The 21,835-nt window shown below is 43.5% G+C and overlaps 1 protein-coding gene across 1 annotated transcript in view; it reads right to left on the minus strand.

The window, feature by feature from the left end:
• Nucleotides 1-3,626: 3,626 nt before the first annotated feature.
• The window catches only part of TNS1 (tensin 1), a 141,288-nt gene continuing 123,079 nt past the window's right edge, over nt 3,627-21,835 (minus strand). Inside the window, exons 18-26 of the mRNA XM_044669432.1 lie at nt 19,730-19,816; nt 18,034-18,165; nt 17,600-17,692; nt 17,052-17,129; nt 13,939-14,007; nt 12,873-13,041; nt 12,355-12,423; nt 11,811-11,843; nt 3,627-8,823 (exon numbers count right to left, since the gene is read on the minus strand). Of these exons, the coding sequence (XP_044525367.1) occupies nt 8,679-8,823; nt 11,811-11,843; nt 12,355-12,423; nt 12,873-13,041; nt 13,939-14,007; nt 17,052-17,129; nt 17,600-17,692; nt 18,034-18,165; nt 19,730-19,816 (875 nt within the window). The 3' untranslated portion in view covers nt 3,627-8,678. The remainder of the gene's footprint in view (nt 8,824-11,810; nt 11,844-12,354; nt 12,424-12,872; nt 13,042-13,938; nt 14,008-17,051; nt 17,130-17,599; nt 17,693-18,033; nt 18,166-19,729; nt 19,817-21,835) is intronic.

The following is a 21,835-nucleotide window of genomic DNA, read 5'->3' on the forward strand; positions in this document are numbered from 1 at the left end:
GAATGAATGTCATGAATCTTACCTCCTACCAAATGCAGCCATCTCTGACCTAGGCTCATCTATCCTCTGCTTGAACACTTCCTGGAATGGGGAATTCACTCCCTATAAAAGCAACTGATCACACTTTCAGATTGAGCTAATATATGCTTCCCTCTAACTGCCAACCTTTGCCTCTAGTTATCCCTCTGAGGCAACAGATTAAATATATTCCTTCTCTCTGTGACATAGTTGAAAACCATAAATCCTGTCTCCTTTAAATCTCCTCTTTTCCAGGCCAAACATCCCTGGCTGATTCCATCATGCCTCATGTGACATGATTTCCAAACATTCCATTAAGCATGGCATTCCTCTTCTGGGTGTTTGCAAAGACCACTTTAAAATGCTGTCCCCCAAAGTGAGCATTGCTGTAGGCATATTTTAATCAGGAAAAAGAACAGTAATCTGGGCAATATACTTCTTTGGTACAGACATGTGGGAAAAGGGATATTACCTTTGTGGACAACACACACAGTTGGGGCTGCCATAGTACACACAATACCATGTGTGAAGCCAGGAAGATTTACCATCCTGAGTTCAAATCCAGCCCCACTTACTAGCTGTATTACCTTGGGCCAGTCACTTAATCTTGTTTGCTTTGGTTTCCTCATCTGTAAAATGAACTGGAGAAGGAAATGGCAAACCAGTCCACTATCTTCACCAAGAAAACTCCAAATGGGGTCATGAAGAATCAGACACAACTAAAAATAATTGAACCACAAAAAAATGGTATATAGGACTAACTATGCCCTCCATCTATCTCATTCTAAGTGGATTATCTTTGTAGGTAAGTTTCTTGCTCATTAGTTCCATGCTCCAGAGTGCCTAGTACTCAAGGTACTCAACAAATATTTTCAATGAATCTTTTACATCCACCTCCTATAAACTCCATCTCTAAAGACCATTTGGGGACATTGGGACAAGATATCTCGTCTGAGCTCTGTGCCCTGCCCTTGCTCCCTTCTGCGACTCCCTAAACCACCTTCCTTTAGGTCCTCAAATCTCCTCATCTACAGGCTCCTAACTGGTCTTCCTGCCATCAGTCAATCCCTTTTCCAATCCAAATGCCATGTTCCAATGATCTTTCTAATGGTCTATTCCCATCATATTCACTCCTCTGCTTTCCATGTATTGTATCATTTGATTCTCATCCCACTGTAATGGCAAAAACATTACTCTTTGAAATCAAAGGGTTTGAATTCATCTTTGACTTTTTATTGTGTAACTTGAAACAATTCCCTTTAGGAAGGGGACTAGACATTCTCTATGGTGTTTTCCATTTCTAGGGTTCACAAATAAGCTAGGAGTGTAGCAGATTAAAGGCCAAATTCCTCACTACAGGTGTCGAGGCTTCTCTACCTAATGGCCTTCTCCACTGATTTCCTACAATTGAAGCTGTTAGACTGGTATAACTTTACAGAGTCAAGCAACCTGGCCTCTAGGCTCTGTCCTGCTCCCAAGCCTTCACAAGGGCCTGCCCTCTTCTCCTCCCTGCCTTTAGCCTGCTCTCCAAGCATCATGGCACAGCAGGAGAAATATGGGATTTGGAGTCAGAGCCCTAGATTAGAATCCCAGCTTTTCCATGGGATTCTATTGTATGCTGAGGCTTATTATTTCTCCTGTCTGAAGGCCAGTTTCAACTCCTTATTCTCAGGAAGTCCATATGTGTCCTATCCACATCCCACTTAAAATCATAGGTTTTGCTCTGGAAGGAACTTCAGAATTCCTCTAGTTCAATCCCTTCACTTAACATTGAGTTAACAATGAGTTAACTTGGTCCTAGAGAAGTAATGAGAATTCTCCAAGGTCACTTGGGTAGTTGATATCAGAGACAGGACTAGAACTCCTGCTGCTCCTTCCTTGAGGCCACCTCATTTCTCTTACACAGCAGAGCTGGAGAACTGGTCATGTCTATCAAATAAGGATAAAGATATAAACTAGACCTCAGATTCCATTAGTAGAGGGAACATTATGGGAATAAAGCCTCTCTACCAAAGTAGACCGGTGCCTTCTCAGCAACTTAAGAGTCTTAGAAAAGCACCCTAAAACAATGAGGGGTTCAACAGTCAGAATGTGTGAGAAGAGAGACCTAACCCCATGTATCCCTGACACAGAAGCTAGCTCTCTATCCATAATACCACACTGTCTTTCTTCTGTATAATAGTCCTTCCAAAATGTTTATTTGGTCCCTTCTCAGTCTTTTCTTCTCTAGACTAAATGATTTTCAGCTTATGCTTTCCTCTCAAATTCCACTGGTTTTTTTCCCAAACATAGACTGGAAATTGTTATTGAAGGACCAATGTCTCTCCTCAGACTTTTCTTTATCCCCTCCCTCTCACCATATATCAACTACTAGGCATCCATATCACTCTTTAGCTGGGAGTTCTTGTCAGAGTACGATTATAATCAAGTGGATTGAAAGGATGGATTAACAGCAACAACTTCATCTTCTTCATCATCATCTTTCTCCTCTTTCTTCACTTTTCTTCTCCTCCTCCTTCTTCTCCTTCTTCAAAAATCCTTACTTTCTGTCTTAGTAACAACTCTAAGACAAAAGGACAAAGGCTAGGTAATTGGGGTTAAGTGACTTGCCAAGGATCACAGAGCTAGGATATGTCCAAGACCAGATTTGAACCCAGATAGTCCCAATTCCAAGCCTGGTACTCTCTCTACTGTGCTACCTAGGTGCCCCAAAAGGATAACTTCATGACCCATAGTACTTAAAAAGGAAAAGCACAAGACCAAGTCTCATCTCTTCATAAAACTGTCTCCTGATTTACTCCCTCATCCCCCACTCACCTCTACCTCTTGCACTAAAGTCTAAACCATGCCATTTATGAGCTAATTATTTACTGCCTTGCATTGTTCATTGTTGTTTTCATATGTGTATTAGTCTGGCCTCCCCAGTTATAATGGTAGCTATATGTTCCATTGGGAAGAGCATTGGATTTGAAGACAGTGGACCTGGGTTCAAACCCTGCTTCTGGCATTTTCTGTGAGACTTTGGGCAAGATGCTGCTACTCTCCAGGCCTCAGTTTCCTTATCTGTAAAATAAAGGCATTGGACTCAATGACCTCTAAGTTTATTTCTAGCTTTCTATCTATAATGCTATGACCCTCCTTGTAGATCTACTGAGAACAGTGAAGAAATCCCAGAGCCTGAAGCCAGAAGATCTGTTGTCAAATCCTGAGCTTATATTTGTGTGTCTCTTCCTTTATCTGTAAAACTAGGGAGCAGTGGAGGAAAGGGAGATGAGCTAGATGATCCCTGAGATCTCTTGTTTCTGAATCACACAATTCCAACACAATGCTGCAAAGGGAGTTGTTGGTTTGAATTAAATGGAATTGAGTCCCATAACAGAACCCACCCTCATTGGCATGCATTGGTGAAGCATCCTTGTATGTTGTCCATGCCTGGGAGAGAAGAAAACAGCCCAAATCTGGAGGGGAACCAGCACCAAGGCCATAAGTTCTTGAACCATGTCCAGCATGGAACCCAGAAGTACTCAGGCCATCCCCCTGAGCATGTACCCTTCTTCCCCACCATGGTCCTAAGACTTCCCGCCAAGCAATGAGCCCAGACAAGAGAATGGATTTTTTTTTAAACTTTATCATTTATAAAGCCATACAATGGGTCGCAAGGAAACAAAGGCCGCTGTACAGAGTGGGAGGAGAGCATCAGTGTACAATACATTCATACCCAGGATGAGTAACATAATAAGTCAGATTTTATACAAGGTGGCAAAAGTTATGGGCACAACGATACAAAATATAAAGTATATTTCCATCTATATAAATACACAGCCGGGGGGGGGGATAGGAAAGGACAGGGTTATTATATCTTTTCTGGGGAAGATCTAGTGCTGGGGGAGGGATTTCTTACATTTGCTTTCAATGACATTTGAGACAGGAGGATGGGAAACAGAAAAACACAACAAACATCTGTGCACTTATACACTAAAACACACACACATACACACGGGCTTCAAACCACTTAACACTGATTAGAAAATTAATTTGGAACATCCTCCCAACAAAAATCAGGCTGCCAGGAACAGCTCAAGGATGGGAAGAAATAAAAGCCTTCCCACACTTCCCAGACTCTAGGAAATGAGGCATAGGGAGGAGGAGAACAACCCCCGGACCCTCACTCTGCCTAATGATTTTCACCATCAGCCAAACAAAAACAAGACTGAACCTAAAGCCAACCAGGTGACCCCTGTGGGCCTCACCTCCCAATTCCTTTTGTCTGAGGGTGATTTCGTACCTCGTACCACTGCCTCCTGCAAGTATTACCCACCCCCATCCACACATCCTCTCACACACATGTGCACACCCACTTACACATCTATACCCACACCCATCTTTCTTTTGTTGTGGAAGGCAACTCCAGAGTCTCATCAGATAAAGGACCTAGGCATGAGACGTGCCAGGGCTGAAAGACAAGAGCCCTGCCTTGTAGCCAGTGTTGCTGACACTGAGGAAGGCAATGCAGAGAAGAAACCTGGACCAGCAAAGATGACAAGATGATGATCCCTGAACGGGCAGCCTAGATCAGATTCTCCTCACATGCCAATCCTTCCTCTGGACCAATGAGGGAGAACTGACCTCTCAGTCCAGTCCCAATCAGATCAGTGACCAGAGTTTCCTATACCCATCTCTTCCTGAGAGCCCTTCAAGTAATCTGTCTCTGGTGGGATTGTCTCTCACACATACAAGCACACACCTCCACTCTCTGCTCCTCTCTGGAACTCTGACTTGCCCAGAGATTCCACCTTCAATGATGGTAGATACAGCCATTATTCCCCACAATTTTTTTTTCTGTTCAGCCAAAGGAAGGGCCCAGGGTTGCATGTGGAGTTGGAGGGACTTTTCCAAAGGACTAAAAAGATACAGCCTCTCTTGTGGGCAAAGGGAAGGCGGTTAGATAAGGAAAGAGACCCTTTTTCAATACACATACCATTTATAATGCAAAAGATGAAAACAAAATAGATATAACAAAGAACAGAGCCTCTGGGATGATGATAAAGAGATCCTGGTCAGGGAGAGGGGTAGCATTTGAAGCTGGTCAAACTACAGGTTTGCTGCCCATTCACCTAATCCCTCAGCATCAGTTGACATTTTCTGTTTCATCTTCATTCCACACCTACAGAAGCTCCCCAAATCCTCTGAGCTTGGCTTGTTTTTAAGAGTTCCCTTCCCTCTCCTGTCTCCCTTGGGGATGCTCTTATTACATCCCCATCCTGTCTTGGAAACTTAAGCATGTTCTCATCCTGACTTAGAATAGGGCTGGGTGGGAGAAGGCCAGGGGTGTGAGCGGAGAGAGTAGGGACAAATCAATTATTGTCATCACTCAACACTGATGCTTGAGTGACAGCCTACTCTCTGTCAATTATTTTCAAGATGGTCCTCTCTTCCCTTATCTTCAGCCTGACTTAAGAAGGCATGATCCAACATTCCCAAATGGATTGACAAACAGACATCAACAACATACAACATAAATCAACAGCAAAGTGGGGTGGAGAGGGAATAAGGGATGAGAAAGATACAGTCATTTACAAAAAAATTAAAAGTGCTTTCTTTTTAAAGGAAATCTTTGGCAAGAATATATTGCAGTGCTCTGTGTGTGTTCATGCCTACTTGTGAGATACAATTTCTGACACCTAATTCCACATGGTCTTATCCTCCCAACATCTTACCCAAAGATGTAGGTACCCACACCAAGATTTGAACACAGCTCTTACCCACCTTGGATTCCCTGGATAATCAAAACTAGTGACTCCAGGTAACTCTAAACATATATCCAGATTAGAAACAATAAATTCTAGGAAACTGGTTCTTCTAAAAATGGTGTTGGGTGACGTAAGGGGATAGCTGGCTTTTAAACTTTAAACTGTCTCCTCCAAAATAAAATCATTAGGATTGATCTGAAACAAGATTTGTGGAGGGTGGCTATGACCAAGAGATAAGACAGTCTGTGGGCACAAGGTGAGAGAAAAGTGAATGTGAAAGCTGATCCCAGATCCCAGCCTGGGGCCCTGGAGCTGGGTGATAAGAGGGTCTGGCAATTCATCTGCTATGAAGCAGTGATGAAGGATCCAGACCAGGAGCCCAGGATTCTGCCAGCTGAGCAGTGGTAAAATAAAGGTGAAAAACTATTGACTTGACAAAGAGAGAGCAAAATATATGTGTCTCCTCTTTGGGCACAGAGCTGGGTTGATGAGGAACTAAGGAAAAGTTTTCAAAAATCCGGGGGTCTAGCTTGAAATTCTCAAAAGGAAGGGGACCTCTGTCAAAAACCTCAAGGTCTTCTCTACGAATGGGGAGCAGGTGACGGGGGACATCTCTTCAGGTCTGCTCCCTGCCTTCTACAAACCATTCTCATTTCCAACTCACTGAAACAGCACTGCCATGCACTTACATGATTTTGGAGGGGAAAAAATGAAGAGATACACAAGTAATAATATACACACCATCCATATCCTACACACACATCCTGAAACCTCCACCTCCGCGCACGCGCACACACACACACACGCAAAGGGCATTTGGCATTGGGGTTCAGCTCCTTACATCTTGAAGCTGCTGAGCCTTGGGCTGAAAGAGAAACTTCAGGGGCTCCTGATGAAGGGAACAGATGTACACAACTTTACCCTGGGGTGAACCACTCTACTTCCCCACCCTACCCCACCCTCCCACCTCGTGAATACAGTGGAGGATAAGGTTGGAGGCAGGTTCAAAGATGCTCCAAATATAAGGTCTCTTATCTCTCAGGCTTTAGTGATACATACAAGAGCCCAGACAGGGAAGGGTGGGATACAGTATATACCCAGGGGGAGGCAATAAAGCAATACAGAAAAAAAAATAAATATTTCTTGTCAATTTACCTGCTTTTTTTCCTTTTCTTAAACTTGATTAGCTTACAGTATTCCATCAGTATATCTTATGTATATATTATATATATTTATATATCAGTACAATGCCTCTCACTTAGGACCCAAGTGGGCTTGGGGAGCCAAAGCATTGAGTTCTTGTTTCTGGTTTAGGTTTCTTTCAGAGGTGTGGAGCTTTCACAGCAGGGACCCTGGGCTCCTAGGCTTGTTCTCATGCCTTCCACCCCATATGGCTTGGTTCTTTTGGAGAGACAAGGTAGGGAGAAAGAGGGACTTTGGCATTGTAAAGTAGTCTACCCAATGAGCATGCAGGTTGGTTGTCTGCCCCAGAGATTGGACCAAGCCTGAGGCCAACATGGTCTGACCCGGCCAGAGTGGTGACAGACAACTGTTCTCCAGGAAAGCTGAGCCTGCATGGGACAGAAAAAGCCAAACACCCCTAAAGCACTTGTGGAGAGGAGGACAAGGGTTGAGTCTTCCCCCTTGGACTTCCTGAAGGCAAAATTGGACAGACCTTTCTGAAGAAGAGTCCAACAGGATTCTTGGTTTCCAATATGGCAGGATGGCTAAATCCCTGTGATCATCCTGTAAGCAAGTCTAAGAAGCTAGATCCAGGGTCAAGTTCGGGACACAAGGCACAAAGATTGGAGGAGGAGATATTAGGGGCAGTAGTGAGCCCTACGGAGAATGGGAGGGACATGTCTTGCCCCACATGTCTAAAGGACCATGCATCAGGGCTCAGTATCCCCTGCCTTTCTTCCTATCCAGTTCTCCCAACTCTCTCCAGAACTTCCAAGGTTTTGGGTTTAAGCATCTACCCCCACAAAACAGAGTTCCTCAGCCTCGAGGCCATGACAAAGCAAGGACATTGCCTTGCATGGGGAGATCCTCAGTGCAGTGTTCAGAAGGGACAGCCATGTGCATCCTGCTCTTGTGTGTCTGAGGAGGAGAACGAGGAACCATCCAAGTGTTGTCAGAGGTGTCTGGCTGGGACAAAAGGAGGTCCTAAGCTGACATTCACAATCGGGGTGATTCTGAGTACGGGGACAGGCCCCCTCCTTGATATATTCATGTTCTTACAGTGACCCCAGGAAATGGAAGAGATCAGCTTTGGGGAAGAAGGCCAACTTCATGCGCATATTATCTATACAGCTGAATCTGGAGTTATATGTCTAATACACGCAGGTACTTATACATATGCATAGCCATTGCAAAACAGAAGAGACCTTAGTATACACCTTGGGGTATGTGCTACCTATTAAAGGAAAAAATGGTTGTCTTGGATTTCCCTCCTTGGCCCTGTTTTGTTTGATGGACACAAGTGTCCAAAAGGAGGACTCTTTCAGCTTGAGACTTTCCTTGCATGGTTATTAAGTTAGGGAGATGAGGATCTACTTTAACCATGATCTTAAAAATAAATCCCACAGGGGATTTGCCACTCCATGCCCTGCCTCACCCCATGGAAAAATCCCATGGGGTAGAAAGAAGGTCACATGGTCTTGGCTAGTTGACTATTTGGGGTGTTGGGTTTTTCATTGGTTTTTTTCAAAGTTTCTATTCTCCCAACAGGCTCTATGTTGTTCTTCCCACCATTTTGTCTTCTTTCCTCCTCCTCTGAATTCACTTCCCTCTTCCCAAATGGCACTTTCCTCTCTCCTTCTCCAAAAATTGGCCCCATCTCTTCCTTCTGGATTCAAGGGTCCCCTTCCCCATGTGCCCCAAGCCCAGCCGCCCTGGCCCCTGGCAGGCTCATCTCTTCTGGCCAGAGCTGAGCATGACCTTGGAAACGAAGTTGACAATGGCTGCAGCAGGTTGGTTGGGATCTAGCTCCGCAAAGAGGTGGCAGGCGTTGTCCGTGGTGCTGCCTTGCTTCCTGGCCACAAAACCGAAGAGCCTACAGAGAGGAGGGAGAAGAGGAAAAAGAGAGGCAAAGAGAAGTGGATGGGAAGGAAGTGAGTACCGAAAAGAAGGCAGGGAAGGAAAGAACAGGTGAGAGAGATGGGAAGGGGGCAAAAAGAATGAAATAGGCAGGGAAGCAGAGAAAAGGACCAAAAGAAGAAAGAGAAGATAAAGAACGAAAGGAAGGAAACAAATAAGGAGAGGAGAAGATAATGGAAAAGAGGAAGATCAGAAAAAGGAGTGGGGATGAAAAGACAGCACAAATACGTGAGAAATAATCTTGCACCAAGGGCAGAGAGCTTTAATTTTTTTCTACCTCTTCCAATGCTCCTTCTTTCTCCTTCTTCCCATTCTGGTTCCACAAAATATGCACCCCCCAACCATCCTAGGGCAATCCCTCCACTGGGCAAAAGGAAAGAAAATAAAAGGCTTCGAGGCAGATTCTGACTGAGCAGGAGATACTTTGGGTACGTCCCCAATTTAGTTTGGAGAGGGGAGGGAAACTGGGGAGACAGTGAAAACAAAGGTAAAATGGGGAAGTTCCTAACAGAGCCTCTCCCATCCTTTCCCTTCCCCTGCTGGCCTCCTTTTAAGTTCAGTAGTGTAAGCAAATAAATGTGGCATTGTTTGCTACTCAAAGAGCTTCAGCCTCCTCAAGAACCAGAATGAAGCTGGGAAATAGAGGGACAGGCTGGCCTGACTTCTCATTGTTCCCTTGTATGACCTACACTATAAAGGGCCTGAGGACCCATTAGGCAAGCACAGGGGCAGACTTCCCTGCTTTGCCCTCCCTAGGCCATGGCACCTTGGAATTCAAACCTTGAAAAACAAGGTTATAAATACGGGAGCAGAGAGGAACAGAATGTGAGCTGAGAGGTCCCATAGTTGGCGTGTTGCTAATTAGAGAGGGATGGGGAAATCGGAACAGCTGAAGATTCCAATTAAAAACCCCCTCTCTGGGCCTGAAACACAACAGCTAAAATTAGTCAGGCTCTCCACCCTACACACTCTTATGAACGAACACAGGCACACACTCAGACATCCCTTTGCCCCACAAGTCCCAAGCACTGCTAGACAATCCCCCAGGTTCAATGATCAATGGACCTCTGGGAGCAATAGCTCCACTGGCTGGGGGGCTCTGGGGAGCCACAGGTCAGTTTTCCTGTACCATCAGGAGACAGACCTGCACTGTGTCTCTTGTTGGTCTTGATTTAGTCTCTGAGAAAAGGTCCTGTCCTTCCTATTCCTCCTGGGACTGGGAAACAGATAGGGTCTTCTCCTCATGTCAAGAACAGGGCAGGGAGAGGGAAGGAGGAGTGGGAGATTGAGCCTAAGGCCCAGAAAGGTCCAGATATCTGGACCTCCAGGCTGACCTGTGTGCTTAGCACCAACATCTTCTGTAACCAAGTTCTTCCTGGTCTTATTTCTATCCCTGTGCCTCGGCCAGACACCATCTCCCTCCAAACCTCCCTTGATGTTCACAGTCCAGAGGGCCCCACCCTGTTCTTCAGCCAAGTTCAACAATAACTAATTCCTTTCATCCACCCAGGGAAGCTGACCCTAAGCGTGGTGGACACAAGCAGGCCAGGAGCAGAAAGGAGAGCTGGCTCTCCTTTCATAATCTGGCTTCTTATCCCTGTTTCTAAATACCCTGTTTCCAAAGGCAGCTCTTCGAGCTGGCTCCTTCTAGCTCAGAAGTTCTTAACCTCGTGTCTATGAAAATTTGATAACTGTAGTTCAATAATTTTATTTTATATTTATTTTATTTATTTTATAATTTTTATTTAGAATTATTTAGATTTATTTTATAATCCTGTATATTTTATATACTCGAATACATTCTAAGGAGTCCATGAGCTTCACCAGATACCCAATGGATCCATGCTACCAAAAAGATTGCGTACTCTTGTTCTAGCTGATACAATAAAATATTTCTAGGCCAGAAGGAAAGAGGCCTCCTGAATACTAGAGGCTGACTTAGTGGATTGTGAGATAGGAGGTCCTGGGTTCAAATTTGAGTGCAGACATTTCCAGTTTGTGACCCTGAGCAAGCCACTTAACCCTCACTGCCCAGCCCTTCCTACTCTTCTACTTTGAAATCAATACACAGTATTGATTCTAAGACAGAAGGCAAGGGTTTTTTGTGTGTGTTTTTTTAAAGAAAGTTAAAAGGGGCGAAGGAGGCCTTTTTTATCTGAGGATCTTGAAAACTTCAAAACTACAGAAAATTTGAGAGGCTAAAAGTTGTGATGACCCAGAAAGGTGAAAAAAGAGAAACTGGGAAGCTTAGCATGGGGTTCTCTCCTGCCTTTATTCTTGGCACTATGTTAACGTGACTGCTTGTTCTGGTGAGTTGAGTGGTCTTGGCCCAGCCATGAACATGAACAGGAGCTCACCAAAACTCAAGGGTAATATCAGAAGAAATCAAGCCTGGGGGCACATTGGAATGAAAGGAAAAGGCTTAGAAAATGCATGTTCCCATCAACAGCAACGGCTGACATTTACGTTTGCAGAGCACTTAACATCCTTTATCATCATTAAGCCCACAAGGGAGGTGCATGTGAGAGAGTACCTCATTTTCTAGGTGGGGAAACTGAGATTCTAAACGTTTAAGCCACCTGACTGTGGTCACCCAGCTAATGTGTCAGAATTAGAACCTGAACCCAGATCTTCCTGGCTTCAATCCTGGGACTCTATTGATTATGCTACATCATCTTCTAAAAACCTGCTAAAGTCTAGGGCTTGCCCTTCACAGGGCTCCTGCTGCTCTTGGCCATCAGAGAAGGCAGGAAGAATTGTTGATCAATTTGGCTAAATGTACCTGTCAGGGTCTTTGACCTCAATTCAGCAGCTGACTGTTAAACCCTATTGCCCCAGGCCCCTGCATGCTCAGTGTTGTTTCAAAACCCTCCTCCAGGGCTATCTTAGGTGGTACAAAGTTGAAACATCCCAGTAAAGAGAGGAAAAAGAAGCCATACTTACTTAGCAGGCACACCGCCCTCTGCTTTTGTCCACCTGAGGGGAGAAAAAGCAAAAGTGAGAAAGCCTTCCCCAAGGGCAACTTGGGTCCCCTAAAGTTATCACATGTGCTCACTGGAGCCTGATGGAGGATGGCTGAGGCTGGCATCCCACTGGCATCGATTCCTTTCCCTGGCATGTTAGTGAGGAGCCAGCTGAATGATTGGGAGAGGGGAAATCATGGGATCACAAACTAGAAAGGACCTTAACAAATATCAAATCATCTGATTCTCACAACAACCCTCCAGAAGTAGGTATTATTACCACCCCCATTTTACAGATGAGAAAACTAAGGCAGGAGAGGCTAAGAAACTTGCCCAGGGTCCCACAGAGGAGATTTGAATTCAAGTCTCCCTATACCCAGGTCTAATATCTCCTCACTACAGCGACTATTCCACCTCTACTAATAACAGGCATCATTATGGGAGATGAAAACTCAACACACAAATACACGCTTCTCTGCTCATAAGATGAATGTGCAGGATGGAGAGTGGAAAGTGGAACTTACTTTCGTTCTTGGGGGTCCAAGTCACAGAAGGTAACAGTGTTGAGGGGATAATGTCTCCTGAAGAATAGCCTAAGGGACAAAAATAGAATAAATATTTTTCCAATTCCTTTTTCTCTCTCTGTATTCTTTTGAAGCTATTCCCCGCCTTCCCTAATATCTCAAAATGCTTGTGTCATGGAGAAGGCAGGAAGTACCAGGGCTATCCCAGTGGGACTTGGGCAAATAACTGGGTCAGAGGGAGGCATACCATAGAATTCTTCTCAAGAGCCTTGGGGTCAAGGGCTGTGGGACACAGAGAAGAAAGGGGTAGGGGCCCTAGGGTGGGGAGGATGTTCAGCACTGATGGGAGGGAAAGCAAAACAGATAGAACAAGAGTTCCAAGGTTGGACTGGGACATCTTTCTGGTAGAGAACTGTTTGTTTCATCTTCCCACTTTGAGGCAAAATCCTTCAATAAATGGAGATGCTGGAAGTGGAGAAAATTTCCTATCCAGTGGCTGGGGAGGGAGCATTCCTTACTTCCTCTGGTTGTCTGTCAACGTAATCCCCTGGGCGGAGACCTTGAAGTGGACAATAGTGGCAGCCGGTGTGGGGTCTGCAGCCAGGGTCTCAGATGTGGCTTTAGAAATGGCCTGGGGCCCTGTGAGTGACTCCATGTCCACAGAGTTCACAAAAAGCACATTGCAGGCTGAAAGAAACCACACCAGGAATGAGTGAATAACTGTCATATGAATGTAACGGAACATTACAGGACCATTAGAAATGTGAAATAGGAAGAACCTAGAAGGAGATGGGAAGACCCAAATGAACTGACGTAGAGGCAAGTAAACAGAACCATGAGGATAATTTATGCAATTATCACAGTAATTTTTTTATTCTTATCTTCCATTTTAGAATCAAGACTGGGTATCAATTCCAAGGCAGAAGAGCAGTAAGGGGAAGACAATGGGGGATCAGTGACTTGTTCAGAGTCACATAGTTAGGAGTATCAGAGGTCATATTTGAACCCAGGACTTCCCATTTCTAGGTCTGGCTCTCAATCCACTGAGCCACCTAGCTGCCCCCAATTACCTCAATAATTTAAGGGAAAAGTTCAGGTTTCTGATCAATGCAATGACCAATCACAATTTCAGAGTGCTAATCCCTAAGGATGTTGCCTAATTCTTGGAAGAAAGGTGGTTGGCTACAAGAGCAGGATAGAGCATTTATTTTCAGATACAGCCAATGAATTGGCAAGGTCTGACCAAGAACCTAAACTTCCCTTCTAGGGAAGGTTCTAATGGCAAAGAGGAGTCATTTATAAGGAACAGTGTTGTGTTTCCTTTTTTAATAACATCAATAAAATATAGTTTTTAAAAATAGCTCTCCACCCCTGGAAAGATTTCATTCCAGTCCTAGGGAAGGGACATTTGCCAAGGAAAATGTGGTTTTTCTGTCTTAGTAAACAGCTATTGGTGGAAACTACTGATTAGTGGGAGTTAGAACTAGAAATGAGGTGACAAGCAGGGCAATATGAGAAGAATAGAGGCAAAGGGGATAAGAGACCCAGACATCGGTGAAGACCCCACTGTCACCAACCACTCACCTGCCCCTTGTTTCAGTAGATCTGTGGTGGAGTTAGCAGATGAACTATCTTTTGTCTCATCACTTGGATCTGCAGCACAAATACATCAAGTTATGCACAGGGCCAGATAAGGGACCACAGCCCCAAACGCAGTAAATGCTTTCCAAAGCATGCCATCTTATTAGCAATCCTTTACCTGGCTCATGCTCAATGCCTCTTGCAGAATTAAAAGTGACCGAGTTCAATTTATTTAGTGTCTAAATTTATTACATCATTAATGCGACTCGATTATTTTTAAAGCAATGTTTTTGAATTACTGTTTACTGAGGACAACTCAACAACTGCTAAAATGGTGTTTTCAATTCCACAGTATAAGGATTGTTTAATGAGGATTTAAATCATGCGGGTTATCCAAGTTATATTTGGACTTTTCAACAAGTTGTGCTAATCCTCATTAATAAATTAGAACACAAGAACAGGATATATTAAATAAAAATGTTAAGTGTAGAGTGTGATACTCTAATATTCCAAGGAAAGATTAAGCACCTGGGGCTCCTTTGATGTTCCTATTAACATGATATGGAAGTAGGGAGAAATAAGGATGGCTTTAGCCTGCCTCCTTGCTTTGTTGTCCCTCCCCCACATACACCCACATGCTAATATGTAAATTAAAATGGGAGAACTAGCCCCCTAAGGCTAAAAAGAACCTTGAAAAGTCATCCTGCTCAAACTCCTACTTCTAGTTAACCATCAATGATTAGAGGTGTCACAGCATCAAAGTCAAGGAGGAAGGAAATGCAATATACACTCTGCTTTCACTTCTCTTCCAAACGACTCATTTTCTTTCTTTCCTTCCTTCCTTCCTTCCTTCCTTCCTTCCTTCCTTCCTTCCTTCCTTCCTTCCTTCCTTCCTTCCTTCCTTCCTTTCTTCCTTCCTTCTTTCTTTTTCTTTTTTAAAACCCTTATCTTCCATCTTAGAATCAATACTATGTATTGCTTCCAAGGCAGAAGAGAGGTAAGGTCTAAGCAATGGGGGTTAAGTGACTTGCCCAGGGTCACACAGCTAAGTCCAGATCTAAACCCAGGATCTCCCATCTCTAGGCCTGGCTCTCAATCCACTGAGCCACTTAGCTGCCCCTGAAACTTGACTCATTTCCAATCGTCTCTAACTTCAACTCGACACATCCAAAATGGAGCTCATTCACTTAACTTTATCTATCTCTGTTGCTTTAATAACTTCCTAGTCCTAGAGAGGAAAAGCTTGAAGAGACCTTTTTTCCTCTTTTATACCCTACATCCAATCTGTCACCAATTCCTAGAGATTACTTTGGAATGGTTGATTCTAGAAATGTACCCTTAGACCAGAGGAGGTCAGAGAAGAAGGTTGAGTCTGGAAAGACTTTTATGAAGTAGGTGTGACTTGAGCTACCAGAACTCAGATCAGGTACCATCCACGTAGGATACAACACCAGGCAGATAATAGTGGGGCTACCACCCTGGTCCTTGTCCTTCTCCCATCATAAACTTGGACTGCTTCAATGGCCAAAGCCTGTCTCCCATTTCTAAACCATCCTGCATACCACTGCTAAATTAAGTGCCCTAACATGGTGCTTGTATAAGATTACTCCCTTGTTTGTGGACCTCCCATAACTCCCTGAAGGATCAATCAAAAATTCTGCCATCTGGCTTCCAAGACTTTTCACCACCTGGCCACATCCTACTTAACTTTCTTCTCCACTATTCATCATATGAATTCTCTACCAGGCATGGCCATTTCCTTTGCCATTCCCTTTCCTCTTGACCTATTCAAATCCTTCAGTTTTAAAATTGTGCCCTTTAAGAGTTACCATTCCATAGAGGAGGCTTTGAGGCTTCATGGTAATACTTCAACTTGACTTGTCCCAACATAAATATCTCTGGGCTATGGAGAATGAAATGTTCTAATTTAAAAATAAATGTACTTAGAAAAAGCTATATTTAAAATGTTCTTCCTTTCACTCTGCCTCCATTCCCAAATCTGTGATGTCAAACCATAGGTAGGTGGCTACCTGATCTAGGTCCTGACTCTGCTTCCAGGCCCTACCTCAAGTCTTACCTCCTTCATAAACATCTTTCCATTGTATAACTCTTGGAAAGTCACTTAACCCCCTTTGCCTACCCCTTATCATTCTTCTGCCCCAGAACCAAACACTATATTGATTCTAGGATGGAAAGTAGGAGTTGTTTTTTTAATAAAATTAAAAAATTAAAATGAAAGTCCTTCCAGCCTCTTCTCACTGCTTGTAATGTTTTATGTCTATGCCACACATTTTATCACATATATTGATATTTCATTGTTTCTTGGGCATAAGTCTCCCCATTCAGAATCAACATGTATTTATTAAGCATTTACTGCATGCCAAGCAGTATAACAGTCTACAAAAATAGTCCCTGGTCTCAAAGGGCTTACAAGGAGCTAATATTTCTCATAGCACAGAGCATATTTGCCAGATCAATAATTCTAGTGGTTACCTACAGTTTCCCCACCCTACTCAGCCACTGATAAAGTAGGGCTCACCACCATCCCAGCTGGTAGCAGGAGAAACAGATTCTGTCTGTGCCCCCACCTTCCTCAGATTTCTTTTCCCCAGGCCTAGGGTTCAAAAGAAAATGGGCAGCAGGGCCTCAACAAAATCTAGCACTCAGTAAATTAAGCCTCCTTTCATTATCCAGGACTGGATTTCAGGTGACCAGATCAGGGAAAAATGGACTGGGATTGCTACAGGTAGATTTTGGTATCCTCCAAGCCATGAGCAATAGGGAAAGAAGAAGAGGGAATGAGGAGGGGGTGGGAGAGATTGATGAAATATGGCTGGAGTTGATGCCCATTTTGTGGACTGACGCTGAACTCCTGGCTCCAAAGTGTAGTTCAACCCCATCTGGCAAGGTGACCGCATGAGCTCATAGAGTCAAACTTTTTAAACAATTTTGCCTTTCTAAAATTATTTGGACAGGGGATAGGTGAAGAGGCTTAGGTTTCCCCACGTTGGCAGGGCAGCCTATCTTGGCTCTATAAGCTACACAGCAGCTACTGGCACCGACGACTGGATGCTAAGGGAAAACTGTATCAATGTGTGCTCAACCCTGGCTCCTACCTCGGTTTGGAATGACCAGCTTGCAGGGGAGAGCCAGTGGGATGATAGAATGCTGGTAGACCAGTGCAGAGAGACATCCTGTCGGGACAGAGAGAGATCCAGGAAGAAGCATTAGAGAGAGTTGACCAGCAGGGAAATGGGAATCTCACTCAGATGAAGAATTGGGAGAAAGATTATGTCATCTTTCATCTGAGCTCTGTGTGTGTGTGTGTGTGTGTGTGTGTGTGTGTGTGTGTGCGTGTGTGTGAAACCTCCCCAAAAATCCATGTTCATGAACATGATTAAATCACTTCATCCAGGGTCCAATTTTCCTGGCCTCTGACAAGCATATTTTAACATCACCCCCCAGGATGATAAAAATACATTTTTCCCCCAAATAAAGACATTAAAGTCCTCCTAGGATACACGTTCAAAAGTTTCCTTACATCTCTAACCCAAATGTAAATCCATTTCTTTTTGAATTGAAAGAGAAGAGCCATAACACAGAGGCTACATATGGTCAGATTGCTCGAAGAACTCCCTGGAAGAGGGTAGATGGGCAAACTCACCAAAGTTGGGCTCATTCGGACATCCTTTTAGCTTCACCCCTCTGGGGCTGGTCTCAATCAGAAAATGCCTGACCAGTTCGTTGGTCATGTCTCCTGGAAGGACAGGACAGGGTTACTGTTACCTTCTCATGTTCCCCTCCTATTCTCCACCCTGAATCTGATGCTCTGCCCTTATGCCCCTCTCCTCATAATCTTTGCTTCTTTCTGGGATGGATGGAAGGTTGGGTCCTATTTGGGAATACCATGGATGAAGAGGGAGCAAGATGGTCCAGACTTAGGAGACATTCTATTTGACCCCCTCCCATCAGTCACTCAGCAAGTATTCCCCCAAGTCAGGGAGAGAATCAGGTAAATCCCCCCACTCTTGCGATACCCTTCACCACCATCTCCCTCCTCAACCCAGTGACATGGTTCTCAGAGAAAACAGTGATTACCTTTCTTACTCTGCTGAAGTATTGTGGGAGGAGGAGATGCCACTTTCATGGCCAAGCCGTATGCTCCTCGAAAAGAGTGGCTATCCCGAATGATAAAGGCTCCTGGTTCCCGGTCCTTGAGTAATGTGATGGCTGTAATGGGTGGAAGAGAGGAGGAAAGGGGGAAAGGAACAAGAATTCAGTGATTTGATCCCTTCAACCCATTCAGTCAAAACTTTCCAGAAATCTTTAATTATATTTCCTTTGCCTTCTCTTCCATTCCCTTTCCCTGAAAAGCCATTCTCTTTCTTTGCTGTGATAGGGGAAAGAAGCTTGGAGCCAAGACTCTTGAGTTCTCTCTGTCTCCTGTTCTGTCGTTGACTTTCCAAAGAAAAGTTTCTACTCCCAAACTTCAATTTTTCCCATGTTCAAACTGAACAAAGTCCTAGTTTTCTTCAGAGTAGAAAGATCAGGTGTCATTCAAGCCATTCCCCTCATCCTGAAGAGTAGACCCACTCCCTATTCAGACCAAGTCTCACCTATTTGACACTTAAAGCTCTTCACAACCTCAACCCTTCCTATCTTTCTAATCTTTTTAATTAATTTTTCCTCTCTGCACCAGACAGTTCATACAGGCAGGTTTACTAACTGACACCCACACACAATACTTATCTCCCATGTTCCTGCATTTTTATTGACTGTTCCCTGCTCCTGGGACACTCTCCCTCTTCACCTCATTCTCTAAGATCCCATCAGTCAGTCAATCAGTCAATTGATATTTATGAAGTGTACCAGGCTCTGTGCCAAGTTGGGGATATAAAGAAAGGCAAAAGAAATCCCTATCCTCAAGGACCTCCCAGTCTAATGGAGGAAACAACTTGCAAACAACTGTGTACAAACAAGAGATATGTAGGATTTATTATTTATTAAAATAGTATTAAAATCATTGCTTGCCTCCAGTCACACAGCTGGGAAGCTAAAAAAAAAAGCACTAACTCTAAGAGAACTAGAAAAGGCTTCTGGTAAATATGGGTATCTTAAGAGAGACTTGAGGGAAGCCAAGAGGCAGAGATGAGGAGAGGGAGAGAGTTCCAGGCATGATAGCAGCTAGTGAAAATGCTTGGAGTAAGGAGATGGAGGGATATGTTTGAGGTACAGTCAGAAGGCCAGTATCACCGAATGGATGAGTTTGGAAAGTAAAGGAATACGGTGTAAGAATACTGGAAAGTGCCAAGTTTTGGAGGACTTTATAGAGGATAAATAAACTAGGGGATTTTGTAGCTGATCTAGGAGGCAATAGGGGGAGCACTTCCTTTCAGAGACCTTTCCCAGTCCCCCAGCTATTGCTATGTATCCACTTGTTGTCGTCTACCCACCGTTAGAATGTAAGCTTCTGGAAGGCAGGGGCTGTTTTTGCCTTTTGTTTCTGTCCTGAGGGCCTGACACCTGCTCGTTGGTTGACTCACAGAAGGAGATTCCCTAGCCAACATTCCAATGTCTTACCACCCCTATCCTTAAGTCCTTACTGAGGTCAAACTTCAAAGCCAGCTTCCTCCCTGAGGCCCACAGGGATGATCGGGAGCCGTGACCATGTGTGTCTTGTTTCTTTAGAAAGAGGCACAGTAGAAGATTCTAACACAATCATCTTTACCAATGTAACAGGGTGGAAATTTTACATAGAATGTAGTTCTCCATGGTCCACTTGGCCTGGACTCACCCTGCTCCCTGGAGATCTCTGGCTTGTACCAATACTTGGATGTGTCCTGGACAAACTTAACATTAGCCCGGGTCTCAGGACTGTTGTCTGTAGAAAGGAAAGAAAGAAAAGGCGTGTTAAGCATCAATACCACCATCACGGTACTGGATGGGACCTCTCAGAAGGCATCTAGTCCATCCCCCTGCCTCCAAGCCCTTCAGAAAGATGGAATTCTTTCCTGTTTTAAAACCCCTTATCTGAAATTCTTCCTTGAAAGTTAAATTCTCTTGGTAGCAGCTTTATCACTCTGATTGCTGTTCAAGAGTCTCTAAAAAGTATAAAGTTTATTCCTGAACTTTTCCTTCAGACTTCTCTTCTTACGACTAAATCACCCAGCTCCCTGCCTCCATTCATTGTGTCATTATTTTTTCTAATCTTTTTCAGCATGACCAATTCATATAGCCTTAAAAATGAGAGCAACACCTACCAAACCTCCCTAAAATGCCTTTTTTTACTGACCTGCTCCTTCCTCCTTCCCCAACCCAAGGAAACCCTGTCAGAGGCCAGATGAATGAACTCATCATGGCCCATCGCCTTGAGGACATAAGTCACTCCTGGGCTTGGGTAAAGAGATGGACGATTAGGTTGGCATCTAGAGGAGATCTGCTGGGAGCATGGCCTATTGTGCCATCTGTCACCCTCCCAGGAGCCTCTCCAGAGGTGCCCCCCATGTCCATCATGATATTGGAATGTTGGAGCTAGAAGGGACATTGGCATCATCTAAGCCAACTCTAAACTGTTCTAAAGACAAAAAAAGAGGGCTGTAGGAAAGGACGTGACTTACACAGTCACAGAATTAGTGAGAAGAGGAGGACTGGAATCCAGGCCTCCCCATTCCCAATCCCAATCCCAGACTTGTTCAACTCCACCACGCTGGTCCCCATCCAGTGTGAGGGCGAGACAGGGCGCTCTCCAAGGTACTGCCAGCGCTAACCTTCTACCGGGTTACAGAAGGCACATCTGTGTGTGTACATGTGCACGTGTGTGTAGTGTGCATAGTGTGTGCATGTTGTCCATTTTATGCACACGTGTCTGTTTTATACATGCATGGGTCAAGTGTGTTGTATGTTTTTGCATACGTGTGTTGTCTGATACATACACGAGTCTATTATGTGCTGTGTATATATGCATGTTGTATTATGTGCCTTTGTTGTCTGTTTTATACATGCATGTATCTATTGTGTGTTGTGTGTATGCATGTTGTGTTATATGTCATGTGCCCATGTGTGTATATTATATGTAATGCATCCATATTTATCTCTATATACATTATATATTTATATTTTTATATTTATGTGTCCATACATACCCATATGTTATATACTACTCTCTATATGCACATGTATATTATGTGCCATATATAATATATTCTATCTATCTATATTTCTTTTATATATATTATATATTAATGAGATCAAACTTCAAAGCCCAGCTTCTTCTGAGATCTATAATTTATGTGTGATATACCTATGTATGTATATATGTGTGTATAGGGAGCGTAGATATGTGTTGGGATACATGTGTGTATCCATCTCCACATAAATACGTACCCGTCTGCCTGCTCCCTTCTCCTCCCATACAGACATACATGTGTATAGATGTGCCTGTGGAAGACACTTGCTCATAAAGAGAGGTGCCAGGGAGAATTCTAAAACAATCATCTCTACACACATTACACAGCAGAAACATCTCAGTATAGATAGAGACGTTGGTGTAGACACGAATAAAGGTCCAGGTGTAGATATGTAGATATAGATTGTCTGGAGATAGGTACATACCTACTTGCTCCCTATTCCTTCCCCATATGAATGGGCAATACAGATGTGTACCCAGGTATGTGTGAATCTATATATAAATACATATTATATATAAATGTATATAACATATAAATATATAAAAATAAATGTGTATCTATGTATAAATATATTATATATAAATGTATATATAAATATATATTATATATAACATATAAATATATATAAATGAGTGTCTATGTATAAATATATTATATATAAAATATATATAAATATATATTATATATAATATAAATATATATAAATAAATGTG

This window comes from Gracilinanus agilis, chromosome 3, assembly GCF_016433145.1.
Source record: "Gracilinanus agilis isolate LMUSP501 chromosome 3, AgileGrace, whole genome shotgun sequence".
Lineage (NCBI taxonomy): Eukaryota > Metazoa > Chordata > Mammalia > Didelphimorphia > Didelphidae > Gracilinanus > Gracilinanus agilis.